Raw genomic sequence first — 21,169 nt, 5'->3', positions numbered from 1 at the left:
ATGAAGACCACATCCGCATTATCAGTCGACAAATGCGTTTCAAGCTGAGCAGATCATAGCTTGTTCGAATATTTTGCAGCATGTTCACACAATACGTTTACCGGGTGTCACATTTTCTTCTCGCGGTCCCATGGAAAACACTAATTAGAGGGCTTCTACCATACCATCAATATGGAGAAAAAAGCACAACTAAAGGCTAGCCCTGATGACACGGAATCATCTGTATGTTTGCACATGTCAATTATACATAATATACAGTATCCCTTTCATATAGGAGGTAAAGAGTTACACTGAGAAATGCTGGTCATAATGTGGCGTGTGTTCCAGTATGATCAACATTAGCATGGGCCCAATGCGTTTACACAACAGGGCTGAGTCTACAGTCGTCACACACGTTTCAAAAACACTTACCATATTGCGAGATGTCCGGAGATCTGTAGACCCCTGGGCAGTCCTTGAATATTTTGTATTTTTCAAGGTCGTGCAAGGAGAAGTTGAGCTCAAATGGCTTTAGAGGGCTGTAACAGCTACTATCTGACAGGCTAGCAGATCCACATTCATGGCCAGCTGAACGTAGGATGCTACTTCTTAACCTAGTGGTTGAAAACATCAGCAAGGGAGAGGGTGAACACTTGGAATTTCGCTATGAATAAAATTTTTACATATTCGCAGAGGTGGGCAAAGATAAACTTTTTGAATACTAACTGAATACAAATATTAATAGTATCAATACAGTGGACGCCGAATAAACAAAACTTGCTTAAACGGAAATGCCACATAATCAGAACAGTGGTGTCAACTTTAATTGCCTAACGGAACCAATCTTTCTGGGAACACCAGTTAAACTGAACTTTAACAGAAACTACCCCTTCCTTCATAGGTGTACGGGAAGTGAAAGAAACATGTCATATGGGGATGCTATCTAGGGTGAAGAGTCCCAGTGCATCAGTACCCAGTCCATCAGGCAGTAGCGGGAAGGTTAATGCAAATGAAAAATGGTGAAGTTGTTATGGTGTTTCCATCATTAGCACTTAAGATTCCCGAGGCGGAACAAAGTGCGCACGCATATTCGAGTTTCGGAGGAACGAAAGTTTGGTAAAGCATTTATTTGAGGCGCTGTGGAGCTTGGAAAAATTGCGTCGGAAATAACCGAGAGTGCGATTTGCATTACCCATGATGTAGTCAAGGTGAGTATGCCATGAGAAGTCTAGACATTTAAACACAGAGATAATTGTATGCAGACACGCGCTCCAGTCCGATGTCATTCATTCTGTATTCTGAAGACATTGAGGCATTAGTGCTTCGCGAAAATGTCATGTACTTGCATTTACTGATGTTAAGGGTCAATAACCATTTATTGCACCATTCAGATACTTTGTTTATTTCAGATTGAAGGACAATTCTATCATTAGGGTTATTTATTTCGGTATAGATAACGCAGTCGTCCGCAAATAACTTTATACTACCGTAAAATTCCGATCAAGCGCCCCCACCTGCAAGAGCCCCCCCCCCCCCCCTAACTTCACTGCTAATTTCAAATTTCCGCGCCGTTCCAGGAAAGCGCCCCCCCCCCCCCCAACACTGGCCTGCCACATCCAGTCCACGAAAATGATGGCAAATTCGGCAAATCGCACCGGTGCGCATCGGGCGCCCGGATGAGCCATTTCATCGAATCATGGTCGTACCCGGGCGCCCCAGTGGGCACGCGAGTGCATCGGGGCGAACTGCGGCTGGCGGTCGGTAGTTCACGGACCGCCTGCCGACGGCGAGATCTGCCTCTCGCACGGCACAAAGGAGTTCCCTGCGGCACAGTGACGTGACCACTCGGTGACTGAGGAGTGGTCGCGGCTACGCTCTGGCATCGCCGGCAGCTTCACCGCTGCTAATCACTCGCCACCGATATCGTCGCTAGGCCTTTTTCAGTTCACTTCGAATCTGTAGCCGACGGCGCTTCAGAACGAACCGCCGACGCTCCCAAGCAGCAATGTTTTGTTACCGTCGTTGCCGCTTTACCCTCTCCTCACAATAATTTCACACGATGAAGAAAACAAGCTGATATTTGCGGCGCCACCAGCTGCGATGCGAGCATGGCCGAGCCGCGGTTCGCTCTCCGCCGTCGGTAGCCATGCACTGCAGCTGAGCTTCACTTGTATCGGAACTCTCATTTGTGCTAAACGTTTCACCGTGGACATGGTTTTTAATAAAGTGAACATTACGCGTCAATTTACTCTCGCGGACATAATTTTGCCTGGAATAGACGCTGCATAACCAATGTTCGCGTCGCCGGTCGCGGCGACGCGCCGGTGCAGCGTCGATGCGCTTTCTGTAGTTCTTTTGGTGGTTTTGAGTAACGGTGGTGTTGAGAGTGATAAACACCACTAAGAAATCTTTGGCTTAATAAAGTTCATGTTCAATAAAATTTTAATGCTATTCCAACTGCACTTTTTTTTTGCGGGAAAATTTTGTCGTGGCCATCTTGAATTTTGGTGCCGTTCCGGGATAGCGCCCCCCATAACTTTGCCGGTAATTTCGACTTGCTCGAGGGGGGGCGCTTGCTCGGAATTTTACGGTAGAATTATTGTTATCTGGAAGATAATTTATATAGAACAGGAATAGTAGTGGACCTAAAACAGAACTTTGAGGGATGCCAGATTCAGCAAAACAAGGAGGAATGCGTGATTGTTATCGAACATTTAAATTCAAAGAATCCCTCTCTACATAACAAGGAGCAGGGGTTTTTGTAACTGTTTGCCTTGAGCACATACATTTCATGGGCACATTCAAACTTTATTACTTTCAGACGAAACGCAAGCAGAAGCAAACCTCCACAGCAGAGACTTGTGTGGTACACAAAATATCACAGTGGGTTGCAGTGACATTGCTCTTGACGATTTGGCCAACCTAAGGAACTCATCTTAACCTGTCTGAATCATGTATACCCCTCTCACATAAAGCCTCTTGCGCTAACACAGAGGATGGAGCAAATAGCCCATGATCAGAATTTAGTTTTTGTATGCTTGTTTTGCAATGCTGCCCTCCCCATATTTCAACTTCGCAAGTTTTTCCGAGAACAGTATTAATTTGTCATAAATCTTGACACAACATCATGAAATAGTATAGCGAAGCGGAAGTCCCTAAACCTTACGAAAAATTCGTGAGCGGTGGCAGGTGATATAAACATTGTAGACTGAACGGTATGTCGATGATGCTATATTTGTGCATCGCTTTGTATCCAGTGTGAGATGTACCACGTTCAGGGCAGTTTTTTCCTCCTTCCACTTTTTTAAATGCAAGGACTGCACCATGACAGCCTGTCTCATAAATTTGGCACTTCACTCAGTTGGCAGCAAGAAGGTTCCCAGCTGAGACACCTGCTGTGTAAAAACTGCATCACATTTTGCTACATAAACACACAGACTTCATGCCACATTGAATTGCATATGATGCAAGCCAATCAGCCATATTTACGTCCATTGCAGGAGAAAGGCCTGTCTAAACGATTTTCAATTACCCCTGTCTTGCACCAGCTGACCCAATGTTATGGCTGCAAATTTCCCAACTTTATTGCAGAACTTTTAACTCTCTGCCATCCACAAATGCACTTCCTTTCTCTTGGCATCCATTTGGTAACCATCTTTTCACCCATTTTGTAACCAGCCCAAGTATATTTAGTCCTAAAGTCAGCTATAATATTGGCACACCCCCATTCGCCATTTAATCCACACCACTGTCTTCTCTCTTCTCGTTCCATCTCTCTTTGCATGATTCGTAATTTCTCTTCTTTTCTTTTCAAGGGTACCAGTAAACTGCCGATAACGACCTGGCGATGCCTACTGTATGCACTGCAACCCATATTTGTTTGTGAATTTCCTTCTCATGATCATGATCCCCTGCAAGTAAATGACTCAGGTACACATACTCTAGCAGAGATTATAGAGGCCGACTGCCAATCGGGAATGCTGGTTCATACGGTGAGAACTGATGGGTTGATTGGTGGAATGGTGAATTCTGGGGCTTTCAGTGTAACGACCTCAAAATAACGAACAATTTGCTGCGGTCCCCTCAAGTTCATTATATTAAGACTTCAATGTGCTATAACTGCACACCTCCACCATCCATCTAAGGAAGGAACTTCTAAGGAAAGAGAAGAGTTGGCCCTAATATGCCATAAGTAATAAACTACACATGTTTGGTTGGAAACATTACTTTTATAATGAATAATTTGGATCAACATCCCAAAGCAATGCCGGCACAGTTATAGATGCTAAACATAAATTCTCCACATAAGGGTATTTTCCTCACTCAGTTCCATATTTAGCACATTGGCGTCTTTTCTATTGTGTCCCATTGGAATGTGGCCATGGGGCCAGGAATCGAACTCTCGACATTGGAGCTGCAGCAGCAAAACACCATCACCACTGAGACGCCATGGACTGCTAATCCAGGCAGGGTGAGATGAGAGCTTTTATTTGACAAGCCAAGAAGGAAAAAAATGTCAGTCTGCTTGGATACTTGCAGCCAAGTTTGGATACTCACTGTAATGTGCTGGCGAATCTGGCAAGGGGATCGCCAAAATTATTTTGGCATCATTTCTCGTGGTCACAGGTGGGGGTGTAAGCTCTGACGAAGAGTCCGCTGAATTCAGAAACAAAAGAAATAAAACTACTAGGGAGCAGCTCATCACTAGACATGAACAGCATTGGACAGACTGCTCTCGTTGTCTTGCAATGTAGATCTTGTCACCTTTAAATGTTTCATACTGGTGCACAGTACTTCATGTTTTAGAATTGTATTCGAATGTCAAAAACGTAGAAAGTTGGGATAGGTTGAACGCGTACATACTTAACATCAGAACTGAAAACAATGGTAATATGAAGAGAACACCAGACGTGGTAATTGTGAACCTGAAACTTCTATCACATTGTTCAATTGTGAGATGCAGCTGCTTGCTGATGTATTTCTTGATGTCAACGGCATATGCACACGCAGGCTGTGTTTGCTTTTGTGCTTTGCTGCTAACAACGTTGGTTGTGTCAGTGTTTGAAGCTTTCGAGGAATGCAAAATTTTGAAGTGCATATAAAAAGACATGTTAATCAACTACCAGTTTTTTCAGCAAGTCACGTTGCCATGAAATTGCTCACAGCAAAGTCAAGTCAAAGTGAAATCCATTTAGAGTCACTGACTTGGTTTGTGCACCTGCTTGATTATTTGAAGATCGCTCCAAGAGCAACACAATCTTTTTTGAACGAACGTATAACGACGACCAAAGTTTTAAATAGCTTAATTAGGGTGCCCTGTTCGACTTTTGTGCAGCTGTGAAGAAGCCGCCATTCAGGTCGTCTCCCGTGCTCTCACTTTTGCTCATGATATCGTTTCTCAACTACCTGAAAGCTGTATGGCTGGTAAGACCTGACGGCAAAGGTAGGTATGGCGACGGGTGGCAAACCGACGCAGGAAATTAACGCCCATGACTGATCATGTCAGATTGTGCACACGAGCTAGACTGAGGGATGCAAAAGCAGAGAGCGTGCCTATAAAGTTCCGTTTGTGCACTTACTAGATGGAACAGGTTAAGCTTCGACATAGAAAAAAGCATGAAAATGAACTGCTGCAACGCAGCCTAAGCTACCAGATCACACAATCAAGATCACACTTTGCAGCACACATTAATGGTTGAACAAAAAAACTCTCGTGGCTCGACCCTCACAAAAAGTGCAGGACGCTTAACCTTCGCCTTTAAGAATAGAACGCGATAACGTTATCGGGACCCGTTCGCATCGCATTGTTCGCATACGGCAAGTAGACTTCATTCACTGCAACACTGAACGTGGTAAAGCCACCTTACAAAGTCCGTCCAAGCTTACACCCATCCGCTTAAAGTTGACTTCACTTTTAAACTGAAATGCATTGCTGGAAAGACATTTTTTGAGGTGCAATATACGTCGTCTTATATTAAAATGTGAAGGCCCTAGCACCTTTTTTATTATTTTAATAATTGTTTGCTATTGCCTCGACGCACGCGGGTCTGGTAGGAATGTTTGAGTTTCCTCGTAGCAGCATTAGGTTTTCTCGTACATTCAAAGTACAATCCGACGTCTATTGGTAAATAATCCGACGACGAGTCCGACGCCGAATGGTAAAGTCGTACTTCACCACTTTTCTGACGAATTTCACTTTGAGAAATTACATTTTTCTTCACCAAATCCTTCCACCACGTGGAGGACCTGTGCGGTCGATGTGGTTGAATGATTTTCTCCGCTACCCGCGATCACACGCCTGTTGCCGACGCCAGATTTTCTGCTGCTGGCCCTAAATGCTATCACGTTAAATTACAAAATAGACTGAGGCACAACAAAAGCCTGTAAATGAACGAAAATAAAAGAATGGTGAACTTGCGTGTTCACATGAAAATATGTCAAACTGCACTGATAATGAATCGGTTCAAGAGAGAAATTTATTCCTGCTTTGCAAGCAAACAGCCTCTGTATTTTTTGTTTTGCAGATTTGTTATTACCTGGCATTTGTGTCAAGGTTTTATGTAAGTCGCAACTAGCATTCTAACCATTCAATTCGACAATATTTGGCACTAATTACTTTCAGCTTAAACTTTGCTTCTATATATATATTCGCACAAGCCTTGTTATTTCCAACTAACCTAGCAGTGATGGAGTCACACCTGGTGATTTCAACGTTGGCGAAAATTGCATCCACTAGAGAAGGGGTTCTCGAGCGTATTGGTCCCACGCAAACCTTCGAAGCCCCATACAGGGCTCTAAGCAGAGGCGTGCGCGCCTGCGTGTGCGCTCAGCCTCAGCCGCGCTTACAGCGATGGGCAGCCACAGCTGAGATGCGCTCCAGGAATCAAGGCCGTGCGCACAAAGGGAGCGAGTGTGGAAAGACGGCACTCGCGACGCCATCATTTTTCCTCTCGCACCCTCACACGCTTTCACTCGCAGCTGACGCACACAGTGCACGGGGCGTGGTTGTATCTTATCGCATTTGGACTTTATACGGGATTTCGTCGGTCGCTCATGTCGCGCAGCGCGATTTGAGAGGTGCGTTCGCAAGGAAACACATGTAATTCAATCATCTGACCATCTGCGTCCGCGGAAGTTTCCATTTATTCTCTTGGTATTCCTTTGCGGCGGCACTGAAATTTCATTATAATAAAATCTCGTATAAACACACTTTGTTGTATTGAGGTTCTAAATAAATGGGTTCTATGGGCAAGAGGGTGTGAAAAGTTAAGTAGTTCGTTATATTGAGAATTTTGTTATATTGAAGTTCTTTATATCGAGGTGTAATTATTTCAGGCAGTACCCATGAAGACCACATCCGCATTATCAGTCGACAAATGCATTAGAAGCTGCCGATCATAGCGTGTTTGAATATTTTGCAGCATTTCACACAATACGTTTAGCGGGTGTCACATTTTCTTCTCGCGGTCTCATGGAAAACATTAATATTAGAGGGCTTCTACCATACCATCAATATGCAGAAAAAAGCACAACTAAAGGCTAGCCCTACTGACACCGAATCATCTGTTTGCACATTATGTCAATAGTATATAATATACAGATCCCTTTCAATATAGGAGGTAAAGAGTTACAATGAGATACGGTGGTCATTATGTGGCCTGTGTTCCATTATGACCAACATTTGGCATGGGCCCAATGCGTTTACACGAGAGAGAGAGAGAGAGAATAACCTTTAAGAAAAAGAGCACGCGAGCGTAGTTAGCTCCTCCGCTCTGCAGTGGGTGGTCCCCTCAGTCCAGGAGTCCAGCGGCCTTAGCTGCCCTTCTCGCTCGGTTGACCAGGTTGAGCTGGTCCGTCGAGTCGGAGCTGGACAGCCCTGCCTCCATTGCCGTGTGGTGGGGCGTGTTATGGGTGTTAGCTGTGGTGTGTTTGCCATTGTCAAGGATAGACAATGTCCGCGAATCTGGGTACAAACCGTCGAAAGTAGGAGCATAAACCCAGGAAGCTGCGGAGTCTTTCAGTGACTGAGGTGGTTTAAAGGCACTGGACTGCTTCTATTTTCCGGGGGTCTGGCCGGACACCACCTTTGTCAACCAGTCTGGCCGGACACCATCTTTGTCAACCAGGTGACCTAGGACTAATGCTTGTCGTTCGCCAAACCGGCACTTCTTGGAATTCAAAACCAAGCCGGCCTTTTCGACGCAGTCTAAAACGAGGTTTAAACGGGTGCTATGCTCTTCGAAAGTACTTCCGAAATGACAACGTCATCTAGATAGCACAAACATACCTCCCATTTTAAACCACGAAGAATGGAGCCCATAAATCTTTCAAAAGTAGCGGGGCATTGCAAAGCCCAAACGGCATAACATTAAATTGATAAAGTCCATCAGGCGTCACGAATGCAGTCTTCTCCTTGTCAGCAGGGTGCATAGGGATCTGCCAATACCCTGATCGTAGATCTAGTGAAGAAAAGTAGGAAGTCGAATGCAGACAATCTATGACATCGTCTATCCGAGGTAGTGGATATACATCTTTTTTTGTGAGCGCGTTCAATCGTCTATAATGAACGCAAAACCGCCAAGAGCCGTCTTTCTTCTTCACCAAAATGACAGGTGCTGCCAAGGGCTGCACGATTCCTCAATAACGCCCTTCTGCAACATATCCTGAACTTGTTCAGCCATAACTTTCCGCTCCGAAGACGACACTCGGTAAGGTTTTTGTCGGACCGGATGAGCAGAACTTGTATCGATTCTGTGCTGAGCTCGAGAACAGGGTAAAGATGGTCGCTTCTCCTTTTCGCAGAAGTCAAACACAGTAGCATGTCTTTCCAATAGCTCAACCAATCTTTGTCGCTCGTGTGACTGTAGGTTCTTACTAACCATGTTCAGAATCTGTGACTCGTAGGAGCAACTGCATTCGTCTACAGGCCAAGCGTTTTTGATCTTCATCGTCAACGGCAGCGATAGAATTTCCGTTGGCGCCATCAAAGATGGCGAGCTTCATTCCTCGAGGAAGTATAACAGGCACTGGCGAACAGTTAAGTGCCCACAAAGACGTGACTCGGTTGCTAATCAACACAATACAGCGAGGCTACTAAGATGTCTTTCTTAGCACACTGACCGGTGAGCGGTTTGAACGATGGCATCAAAGGGAGATACGGCAGAGACGGAAGCGAACACGGCAACTGACCGCATGCACCATGGTGGCACTGTCAGTTCATCGGAAACAACCAGTGTGTCTTCCGCGGGTGGCAGCTCGTCACAGAGGGCAGGAACAACTTCACTGCTGACTGAAAGTTCGCCGGTGCCACAGTCGACGAAAGCGCCGCACTCTTGCAGAAAGTCAATACCGAGAATAACTTCGTGTGTACACCGCTGCAGAACCAGTAATTCCGTTGGGAACACCTTTCCGGCCAACAAGACGTGAACGACGCAAACTCCCAGAGGACGAAGTAGTTCTCCGCCGACACCACGAAATCTTGTAGATTCGTGCCAAGAAAACAACTTTTTGACCAATGCGATCTTTGAAGGAACGACTCATAACAGAAATGGTTGCACCAGTGTCCACTAAAGCCGTTGCACATACTCCATCTATAAACACCTTTATCTTGTTCTTAAACATCGTAACTGGACGGAGGCATCTGAGGTAAGTCATTTTGTGCGACCTCACCTCCATCGGTCGCGCCGGCTAGTTTCCGGCGGTGGCGGTGGTGATAGCCGCCGTCGCGGTGAAGGCGAGCGGCGTAGTCGGGTGGACGGAGGTGTCAAACTACGGTCAGAAGCGGGTGAACTATTGCGCCGATTCCCTTGCCGTGAGGTTCTCCTGGAATAGGCGGACCAGGGATCGTGTTGTGACCATTGCCGGCGCGAAGAAACGTTGATGGCGGATCGTATCGGGATGTTTCCCTGCGCCGACGACAGAACCGAGCTATGTGTCCGGTAGCACCACAACAATAACAGACAGGAGGTTGGCGATATGCGTTGTACTCCTGAAAAGCATTGTCGCGACGCTGTGGGACAAATGCATCTTCACGCGGCTCCTGGTGTGTAGCGGCCGGCTGACGAGGATAGCTGAAGCGGCGTTCGTACCGCGACTCTGGATAGTGATTGGGCTGCGGCCTCGGTGGCGAGCGAGAAACTGTAGTTGTAGTCCTCTACGCCCGTTGCAGCGATGGAAACATGATGAGCGGGAGCTGAGATTGGCGCAAGCATCATAAGGTGTCGAGTTCACGTGTCGGGTGAGCTCTTCCCGTACTATCTCACGTATTGTAGACGCGAGATCAAGGGACGTGTAGTCGTCAACCCTCGCAACGGTAGTCACATTCGGTAACCGACCGAATTTAGGCGTGATACTCGCATCTTCAGGGTCTCGAATGTACGACAATGCCGTATGACGTCAGCTACTGTAGCAAGGTTCTCTTTGCCGATGAGGAAGTGGTATACATCCTCGGCAATCCCTTTTAAGATGTGGCCGACCTTGTCCTCTGACATGCGAGGGTTGACGTTCTTGCAGAGCTTTCATATAGCCTCAATATATGTCGTGCACGTCTCGCCTGGCACTTGGGCTCTTTGCAGCAGCGTTTGTTCAGCCTGCTTCTTCTCTCGCGACTGAGTCCCCAAAGCACTCCGTTATTTCCGACCCGAACCGATCCCAAGTCGTGAGGGTGTCCTCATGGTTGTCAAACCACACAAGTGCCGTGTCCGTTAAGAAAAACACGACGTAGGACAGCTGAGTTCCCGCATCCCAATGATAATAGTTGCTCACCCGTTTGTAGTGAGTGAGCCACTCATCCACGTCCTCGCCAGACTTGCCTCCAAATGTACGAGGCTCTATCAGGTGCTGACGCTGCCAGGGACCAGCCGCGGCTGAAGCAGGTACCGAAGGGGCCGCTGTAACAGGGCAGGGGCTGCAGCTGTAGGAACTGGTACAGTCCGGGTTCCGGACTGTACCAGTTGTACGCTGGTGGTCGAGACATCTCGACCACCAGCGGCAACGGCGGCAGTCCAGCAAGGCGGCGACTTCGGCGCAGATTAGGTGGTTGCAGAACCGTGTCGCGTGGTTGAGTACCCAGCACCTCCACCACAAAACTGTTACGGATGAGGCGTGTTTATTTACAGGTGATGGATGAGAGTCTAGGAAAGCAGTCCAGCCGCGGTCTTTTTCTGCGCTCCGCACACCAAAAGATTCGTCGTCTTCCTCCTCTTCCTTTCGCCTCAACCAAGGCAGTTACAATATATTCGATTCGTATTAAAAATTTTGAATTTGATATTCACACACGCCCTCAAAAAAGAAAAAAATCGCCTTTTGGAGGCCAGTTTACTGCGGTAGCAATCCACAAAAGATATTAAAAATAAAAGACGTCACAGTATTCGTTGCCAATTTTGTTCGTACAAAAGAAAACCACCAAGATAAGGACAGTGGACGCAAATTTATTGCGATTACGGACACTTCAACCGGATTTATGCCGTCGCCGTCGTCGTCGCCGTGAGGTCCGTGTAGATACAATCTTCGCCGCGCGCCGTATGCCCGAGCGTAAGCGTGCAGGGACGCGCGCTATCACGGAGAGCGAACGCACTCAATCTCCCACGCGCAAGCAAGGAAGCGGGAAGCGAGCGCCGGAGGGAGCAGGGGGGGGGGGGGCGCACTTCAACTCTGCCAACAACCACACTCGTCGCTCGCCCGCACCGTCTCTTATCTCCACACGGCTCTGACCTTTGTATGCGCTGTGCATTCGCCACTCAGTTTCCGTTGAAGCGATAGACCGCACGTACCTTCGCCCGCTGCGGCGTATGCGCTTGCTGCCAGCGTTTTGACAGTCGTTGTCTGCAGTCATTCAGTGTGATCTATTCATGTTTGTTTGTGCGTGCTCACACCACGCTTGTTCATTCAGTTAGTAATAGTCGGGCCACATTTTCCAACGCACGCTACACATGCAATGCTGCCCGGATCGGCAGTGCAGCGCTACAGGTGTGTCATTTCGCACGCGCTGCCCACGGGAAGCGCTTCTCATCAACACCACCGTTTCACACACGCCTTCTCGTGGTCATCGAGTCTCTCTTTATGTCAGTCTACTTACGCCGCAGCACACCTGCTTACTTAATCAGCTCATGTTTACTACAATTCGTATTACTACCAACGCCGCTCACCTTAGTTCGTATGACATTGCTGTGTTGCTATCGCATTCATTGCTTCGCCCTTAGGGGAAACTGTGCCATTTTTTTTCGTGCATTTATATTTGAGTGTGTTAGTGTTCAATGGGACTGAAGCAAACCTAAACTGGATAATTTTCAAAAATAAAGTATTATCTATTATTGATAGTTTTCTACCGAAGATAAACATAGCATCTAATAAGCATTCGCCGTAGTACAACGCCTCACTTGAGCACCTGAAAAACAAAAAGCGCCTATTCCATCGTGTAAAATGTACTAAGCGGAATGACAACTGGTGTCAATACTACCAAGCTAGCGCCGAGTACATTCGTACTGTCACCAATCCAAAAAAGACTTTCTTTAATGCTACATTACCAGAGTATTAAACGGTCCCACCCATAATTTGGTCAAACAAACGCTTCAAGATGGTGGCACTAATGTCCCTCCAGATTAGTGCTGTACAGGTTTAAATAACCATTTTTTTTAAACATTTCAAAAACAACACTCTTTAACGCACTCTCACCAATACCTGGTTACAATTTCGAACTAATGGATCCGATCTTTATTGACTGGACTGGTGTTAACCAGCTAATGTTAAACTGTACACCTTCTCCAGGTCCGGATTCAATAAATTCAAAAGTTCTGAAGTGTACAGGTGTTGTGCTCAATCCTGCCCAGTCACTGGACGTTAGGGCAGGTGATTCCAATCCAGAAGTCGGGTAATCTCCAATCCCCCGAAAACTATCGTCCAATCGTGCTTACTAGCATTCCATGCAAGGTCTTTAAAAATACATTATGGGGTTTACCCTGCCAAAACCACCATCTGATTTTGAGGCATGCGTAGTTGGGGACTCCGGATCAATTTTGATCATCTGGGGTTCTTTAACGTGTACCCAAGTCTCAGTACACGCGTGTTTTCGGCATTTCAATCCCATAGAAATGCGGCCGCCGTGGCCAGGATTTGACCCCGCGACCTCCCATGCAAAGTGTTTAAACACATCCTTTTTCACATGTTGTAAACGTTTTAGAATTGAACTCATTCTTTAACTCCTGTAAACATGGTTTAAGAAAAATATTTTCTTGGGAAGCCCAACTATACTATCCTTTACTGATTCAGGTATTTGGAAATGTTGATTCTGGTTTCGATACTGAATGCATTTTTCTCGACTCCGCTAAAGCATTTACACAGCTTCTTATGACTTACATTTTATAAAGCTTAATGAATTACAATTTGACCAAAATGCTCTTGCTTGGAATAAAAGCTTTCTACAAGGTCGTTCACAGTATGCAGTTGCGAACAATTCTTCCTCTTGTGCACCTGCAACACCTGGGGTTCCACAAGGGCCTGCCTTTGGGCCCCTGCTCTCATTATTATTAACGACTTACCAGATAGTTCACTTCTGTTATATTATTTGCAGACGATTGTGTAATCTACCACAATATTACTAGCCCTGATGACTCTAGCAAACTACAAATAACCTTGACAGAATTTCTGTGGTGTATTATCTGGCGCATGAGTTAACATTAACAAGAGTAAATAAATCTATGCATGTATCTCGTTTAACAGCAATACTAACACACTTCTTTTTTTCATCAATCGTACCACACTAGAAAGGACTCCTACAAGTATCTTGTGCTTTAGATGACCAATAACCATACATGGAGCGTATACTGTGAACACGTGATTAACGAATAGTGCCCTAGACTATACCTACGCTGTAACTTTGAATCTGTACCACGTGAACATAAACTAACCTTCTACAAAGCACTTGTTCGCTCTAAAGTAGAGTATGCCGAAGCAAACTACTCTAATAAAACTCACCCAAAGTGTTCAATATCGTGCTTCTCGTTTTATACTGTCTAATTATTTTTGTTACGCCAGTGTTAGGCCTCTGAACTTACTCTTAGTCTACCTGAATTCTCCACCTCTCGTAAATGTGTACGTCTGTGTCATAAGACCTACAATTTCAACCCCACTCTAAATGGACAACTTTTCACACGCCCGTCATACATATCATCCCGCTGTGATCACAAAGGTAAAGTTCTTCGTTTTTCTGGGGTTTTGCGTGCCAAAACAAGTTATGCTAATGAGGCACGCCGTAGTGGAGGGCTCCGGATTAATTTTGACCACCTGGGGTTCTTTAACGTACACTACAGCTCAAGTACACAGGCGTTTTTGCATTTCGCTTCCATCGAAATGCGGCCACCGCGGCCGGGATTCGATTCCGCGATCTCGTCCTCAACAGCGCAACGCCTCAGCTGGCTGAGGCACCGCCGCGGGTAAGCGTAAAGTTGGTGTACCGTCTTGTCATAGAAACTTGTGCCAGGATTCCTTTATTCCACGAACAAGTCTGGATTGGAACCACCTGCACGCTTACATCGCCGCTATTCCAGACAATGCAAGCTTCAGAAGAGCCATAAACAACTTGTGTTAAAAGTTTATGGCTGCACATGTATGTGTCTGTTGTTCATGTATTCCACTACTTTCTTCGAGCCAGGAAATTATATTATATAAATAAAGCTTCTGCGACCGTGAAAGGCATGTGTGCACGTGGCCGTCGTCATGAATGCACACGAACATCTTTGCAAACTACATATATGCACGGACTAGCTGCACCTGTCTGCATCATGATGGCAACAGGCTCAGAAAACTCACTTTTGAGGAGCACATGCTTTTGTCTGACTGGCATCTGTCGTTGCAGTGACACATGTGGCAGCGGCTTCCTGGGGCTCGTAGGCTCGATCACCTGCACAGGGCCCCATCAACATGACATACCGCATTTACTCCGTCCTAACATGCCCTTGATTACAATGCACACCCGATTAATATGGCGAGAAATAAAAAAATGGAGTGCCCTTGAGTGTTAAATTTGTATGAGTGAAAATCTTGTGTTCTCACTTCGAGAATGAAAACTTATTGCATCTGAGGCATAATGGACAGGGTATCCCTCGGGACGCTGTCGGAGGCCTCCGTATTAGTACTACTGTATGAACTACCCAGAGCATGCCATGCTCGGTGCCCTTCACGGCATTGAAGTACCTAATTTCTTAAATGCATTGCAAACAATGGCAGCGTAATGAAGTAATATATTTATCAAACTAAAAATATCTGGCACACACTGTAGCGCACTTATGTGACTGGTTTGTAGCAGTGGAATATCGTTGCTACGATTCTGCAGAATACGTTTTTCAGGATAATACGTATCTTTTTCTTTTCCCGATAATACGATTTGGTTGGATAATACGTTGGAGGATAATATTTTTGGATGATACACTTTCTTTTCCGGTTCACATGAAGATCGTATCAACGAGATTCCACTGTATATAAAAAAAAACTCACCGAGCCTGCCACATGGCAAAGAGCTGCGAACACAAGGGGAGGAGTGCTGTGTTTCGCTGCAATACCCGACTTGGTGTTGAACTTCCGCCGAACTTGACCAAGTTTCCCTACTATTCTCTGGTACCGCTTCACAATGAAAAAAGAAAAAAAAGGGAAGAAAGAAAAGACGACATAAATGTATAGCTCACGACTTGAGAATTTTTCTGCTTTGTACATATAATTACTCTATGAATAAATAACTCATTGGAATATTCACAAATCACCATCCTACCACCTACTCATTCATGCGTTGGAATGAAGTGCATTGAAGCGTATTTGTGATCATGGGGGGGGATATGAAACTTATATCGTTTCACCGCGAATTGCGTCCCGAACTTTCGGTTTCTTCTGTACTTTATTTACGCGTGTTCTTTGTATAGAAGTCCGACTGTATTAGGAAGTTTTTCACTAATAGCGAGGACAAATTACAACATAAGGTCAAGCAAACAGACAGAGCAACCAACCTGCTCAAAGTAGAATAGGGAAATGATCTGCCCGAAAAACAGCACCAGACGATGCATGACATATAAGAAACGGCAGACATGAGTGCTTCCATCAACTGACAGCTTACTAAAAGGCCACACCTGTACGTCTACATCTTTTCCCACAAGTTCTTTTCCCACAACTTTTCGAAGTCACCAAGCATCAGCTGGACCAGCCAACAGTATTGCACGTCGTGACGCTTCTAAAGCATCAAAATGACAAAACCAACAGAAATCTACCTGCAGGCGTTGCTGGTTTCCTGGTGACGAAGGTACTGTGTTGTGTTCTTCGAAAATATGTTGCCAGAACTGCATGAGCAACAAAAAAGAAACAGTGCTCTGTTACACAAGACGTCTCCTAGTTGCATGCGACAGACGCACACTGCAGTATCAATCTCAAACCGTTACATCTGAAGTGCAGCTTGTTGGCCGATATTTCACAAGCAGCAGCTATAACTACAGTAGGACGAAGAAAAGAGCATCACAACACAGCACTTGTGTTGCGAACCTTTTCACTTAATCCTCCTATAGTTAGCGTATCTGCTTGTCTAATATGAACTTCCGCCAACTTGACCAAGTTTCCCTACTACTCTCTGGTACCGCTTCACAATGAAAAAAGAAAAAAAAGGGAAGAAAGAAAAGAGGACCTAAATGTATAGCTCACGCCTTAAGAATTTTTCTGCTTTGTACATATAATTACTCTATGAATAAATAACTCATCGGAATATTCACAAATCACCATCCTACCCCCTACCCATTCATGCGTTGGAATGAAATGCATTGAAGCATATTTGTGATCGTGGGGGTATGAAACTTATATCGTTTCGCCGAGAATTGCGTCCCCAACTTTCGGTTTCTTCTGTACTTTATTTACCCGTGTTCTTTGTATAGAAGTCCGACTGTATTAGGAAGTTTTTCACTAATAGCGAGGACAAATTACAACATTAGGTCAAGCAAACAGACAGAGCAACCAACCTGCTCAAAGTAGATTAGGGAAATGATATGCCCGAAAAACAGCACCAGACGATGCATGACATACAAGAAACGGCAGGCATGAGTGCTTCCATCAACTGACAGCTTACTAAAAGGCCACACCTGTACGTGTACATCTTTTCCCACAAGTTTTTTTCCCACAACTTTTCGAAGTCACCAAGCATCAGCTGGACCAGCCAACAGTATTGTACGTCGTGACGCTTCTAAAGCATCAAAGTGACAAAACCAACAGAAATCTACCTGCAGGCATTGCTGGTTTCGTGGTGACGAAGGTACTGTGTTGGGTTCCTCGAAAATAGGTTGCCAGAACTGCGTGATCAACAAAAAGACAAACAGTGCTCTGTTACACAAGACATCTACTAGTTGCATTCGACCGACGCACACTGCAGTATCAATCTCAAACCGTAACATCTGAAGGCGAGCTTGTTGGCCGATATTGGACAAGCAGCAGCGACAACTTGAGTAGGACGAAGAAAAGAGCATAACAACACAGCATTCGTGTTGCGACCCTTTTTACTTCAACCTTCTATAGTTAGCGAATCTGCTTGTCTAATATGAACTTCCGCCAACTTGACCAAGTTTCCCTACTACTCTCTGGTACCGCTTCACAATGAAAAAAGAAAAAAAAGGGAAGAAAGAAAAGACGACATAAATGTATAGCTCACGTCTTAAGAATTTTTCTGCTTTGTACATATAATTACTCTATGAATAAATAACTCATCGGAATATTCACAAATCACCATCCTACCACCTACTCATTCATGCGTTGGAATGAAATGCATTGAAGCGTATTTGTGATCGTGGGGGTATGAAACTTATATCGTTTCGCCGAGAATTGCGTCCCGAACTTTTGGTTTCTTCTGTACTTTATTTACCCGTGTTCTTTGTATAAAAGTCCGACTGTATTAGGAAGTTTTTCTCTATTAGCGAGGACAAATTACAACATTAGGTCAAGCAAACAGAGCAACCAACCTGCTCAAAGCAGATTTGTGGAAAAGATCTGCCCATAAAACAGCACCATACGAGTAATGACAGACAAGAAATGGCAGACATGAGTGCTTCCATCAACTGACAGCTTACTAAAAGCCACACCTGTAAGTCTACATCTTTTCCCACCAGTTTTTTTTCCACAACTTTTGAAGTCACCAAGCATCAGCTCGACCAGCCAACAGTATTGTACGTCGTGACGCTTCTAAAGCATCAAAGTGACAAAACCAACAGAAATCTACCTGCAGGCATTGCTGGTTTCGTGGTGACGAAGGTACTGTGTTGGGTTCCTCGAAAATAGGTTGCCAGAACCGCGTGATCAACAAAAAGACAAACAGTGCTCTGTTACACAAGACGTCTCCTAGTTGCATGCGACAGACGCACACTGCAGTATCAATCTCAAACCGTTACATCTGAAGTGCAGCTTGTTGGCCGATATTTGACAAGCAGCAGCGACAACTTGAGTAGGACGAAGAAAAGAGCATAACAACACAGCATTCGTGTTGCGACCCTTTTTACTTCATCCTTCTATAGTTAGCGAATCTGCTTGTCTAATATGAACTTCCGCCAACTTGATCCAAGTTTCCCTACTACTCTCTGGTACCGCTTCACAATGAAAAAAGAAAAAAAAGGGAAGAAAGAAAAGACGACATAAATGTATAGCTCACGTCTTAAGAATTTTTCTGCTTTGTACATATAATTACTCTATGAATAAATAACTCATTGGAATATTCACAAATCACCATCTTACCACCTACTCATTCATGCGTTGGAACGAAATGCATTGAAGCGTATTTGTGATCGTGGGGATATGAAACTTATATCGTTTCGCCGAGAATTGCGTCCCGAACTTTCGGTTTCTTCTGTACTTTATTTACCCGTGTTCTTTGTATAGAAGTCCGACTGTATTAGGAAGTTTTTCACTAATAGCGAGGACAAATTACAACATTAGGTCAAGCAAACAGACAGAGCAACCAACCTGCTCAAAGCAGATTTGTGGAAATGATCTGCCCATAAAACAGCACCAGACGATACATGACATACAAGAAACGGCAGACATGAGTGCTTCCATCAACTGACAGCTTACTAAAAGGCCACACCTGTACGTCTACATCTTTTCACAAGTTCTTTTCCCACAACTTTTCGAAGTCACCAAGCATCAGCTGGACCAGCCAACAGTATTGCACGTCGTGACGCTTCTAAAGCATCAAAATGACAAAAACCAACAGAAATCTACCTGCAGGCGTTGCTGGTTTCCTGGTGACGAAGGTACTGTGTTGTGTTCTTCAAAAACATGTTGCCAGAACTGCATGAGCAACAAAAAGAGAAACAGTGCTCTGTTACACAAGACGTCTCCTAGTTGCATGCGACAGACGCACACTGCAGTATCAATCTCAAACCGTACATCTGAAGTGCAGCTTGTTGGTCGATATTTGACAAGCAGCAGCGATAACTAGAGTAGGACGAAGAAAAAGCCTCACAACACAGCACTTGTGTTGCGAACCTTTTCACTTAATCCTCCTATAGTTAGCGCATCGGCTTGTCTAATATGAACTTCCGCCAACTTGACCAAGTTTCCCTACTATCTCTGGTACCGCTTCACAATGAAAAAAGAAAAAAAGGAAGAAAGAAAAGACGACATAAATGTATAGCTTCACGACTTGAGAATTTTTCTGCTTTGTACATATAATTACTCTATGCAATAAATAACTCATTGGAATATTCACAAATCACCATCCTACCACCTACTCATTCATGCGTTGGAATGAAATGCATTGAAGCGTATTTGTGTTCGTGGGGATATGAAACTTATATCGTTTCGCCGAGAATTGCGTCCCCAACTTTCGGTTTCTTCTGTACTTTATTTACCCGTGTTCTTTGTATAGAAGTCCGACTGTATTAGGAAGTTTTTCACTAATAGCGAGGACAAATTACAACATTAGGTCAAGCAACAGACAGAGCAACCAACCTGCTCAAAGTAGATTGGGGAAATGATCTGCCCGAAAAACAGCACCAGACGATCCATGACATACAAGAAACGGCAGACATGAGTGCTTCCATCAACTGACAGCTTACTAAAAGGCCACACCTGTACATCTACATCTTTTCACAAGTTCTTTTCCCACAACTTTTCGAAGTCACCAAGCATCAGCTGGACCAGCCAACAGTATTGCACGTCGTGACGCTTCTAAAGCATCAAAATGACAAAACCAACAGAAATCTACCTGCAGGCGTTGCTGGTTTCGTGGTGACGAAGGTACTGTGTTGTGGTCTACGAAAATAGGTTGCCAGAACTGCATGAGCAACAAAAAGAGAAACAGTGCTCTGTTACACAAGACGTCTCCTAGTTGCATGCGACAGACGCACATTGCAGTATCAATTTCAAACCGTTACATCTGAAGTGCAGCTTGTTGGCCGATATTTGACAAGCAGCAGCGATAACTAGAGTAGGACGAAGAAAAGAGCATCACAACACAGCACTTGTGTTGCGACCCTTTTTACTTCATCCTTCTATAGTTACCGAATCTGCTTGTCTAATAAGAACTTCCACCAACTTGACCAACTTTCCCTACTACTCTCTGGTACCGCTTCAACATTGAAAAAAGAAAAAAAGGAAAGCAAGAAAAGAGGACATAAAACTATAGTTCATCTCTTGAAAATTTTTCTGCTTTGTACATATAGTTACTCTATGATTAAATAACTCATTGGAATATTCACAAATCACCATCCTACCACCTACTCATTCATGCGTTGGAATGAAATGCATTGAAGCGTATTTGTGATCGTGGGGATATGAAACTTATATCGTTTCGCCGAGAATTGCGTCCCGAACTTTCGGTTTCTTCTGTACTTTATTTACGCGTGTTCTTTGTATAGAAGTCCGACTGATATTAGGAAGTTTTCACTAATAGCGAGGACAAATTACAACATTAGGTCAAGGCAAACAGACAGAGCAACCACCTGCTCAAAGTAGATTTAGTGAAATGATATGCCCGAACAACAGCACCAGACGATGCATGACATACAAGAAACGGCAGCATGAGTGCTTCCATCAACTGAAAGCTTACTCAAAGGCCACACCTGTACGTTACATCTTTTCCCACAAGTCTTTTTTCCACAACTTTTCGAAGTCACCAAGCATCAGCTGGACCAGCCAACAGTATTGACGTCGTGAGCGCTTCTAAAGCATCAAAATGACA

General features: G+C 44.8%; 1 protein-coding gene across 1 annotated transcript in view; it reads right to left on the bottom strand.

Annotated features, from left to right (window-relative positions):
- Window positions 1-21,169, bottom strand: part of LOC119454553 (uncharacterized) — a 490,192-nt gene that overhangs the window by 468,890 nt on the left and 133 nt on the right. The window contains exons 2-5 of the mRNA XM_049663451.1: window positions 20,195-20,263; window positions 19,207-19,275; window positions 17,223-17,291; window positions 16,230-16,298 (exon numbers count right to left, since the gene is read on the bottom strand). Coding sequence (XP_049519408.1) covers window positions 16,230-16,298; window positions 17,223-17,291; window positions 19,207-19,275; window positions 20,195-20,263 — 276 coding nt within the window. The remainder of the gene's footprint in view (window positions 1-16,229; window positions 16,299-17,222; window positions 17,292-19,206; window positions 19,276-20,194; window positions 20,264-21,169) is intronic.

Source organism: Dermacentor silvarum, chromosome 1 (genome assembly GCF_013339745.2).
Source record: "Dermacentor silvarum isolate Dsil-2018 chromosome 1, BIME_Dsil_1.4, whole genome shotgun sequence".
In the NCBI taxonomy this organism is placed as follows: Eukaryota; Metazoa; Arthropoda; class Arachnida; order Ixodida; family Ixodidae; genus Dermacentor; species Dermacentor silvarum.
This window is presented reverse-complemented; position numbering and strand designations above follow the sequence as displayed.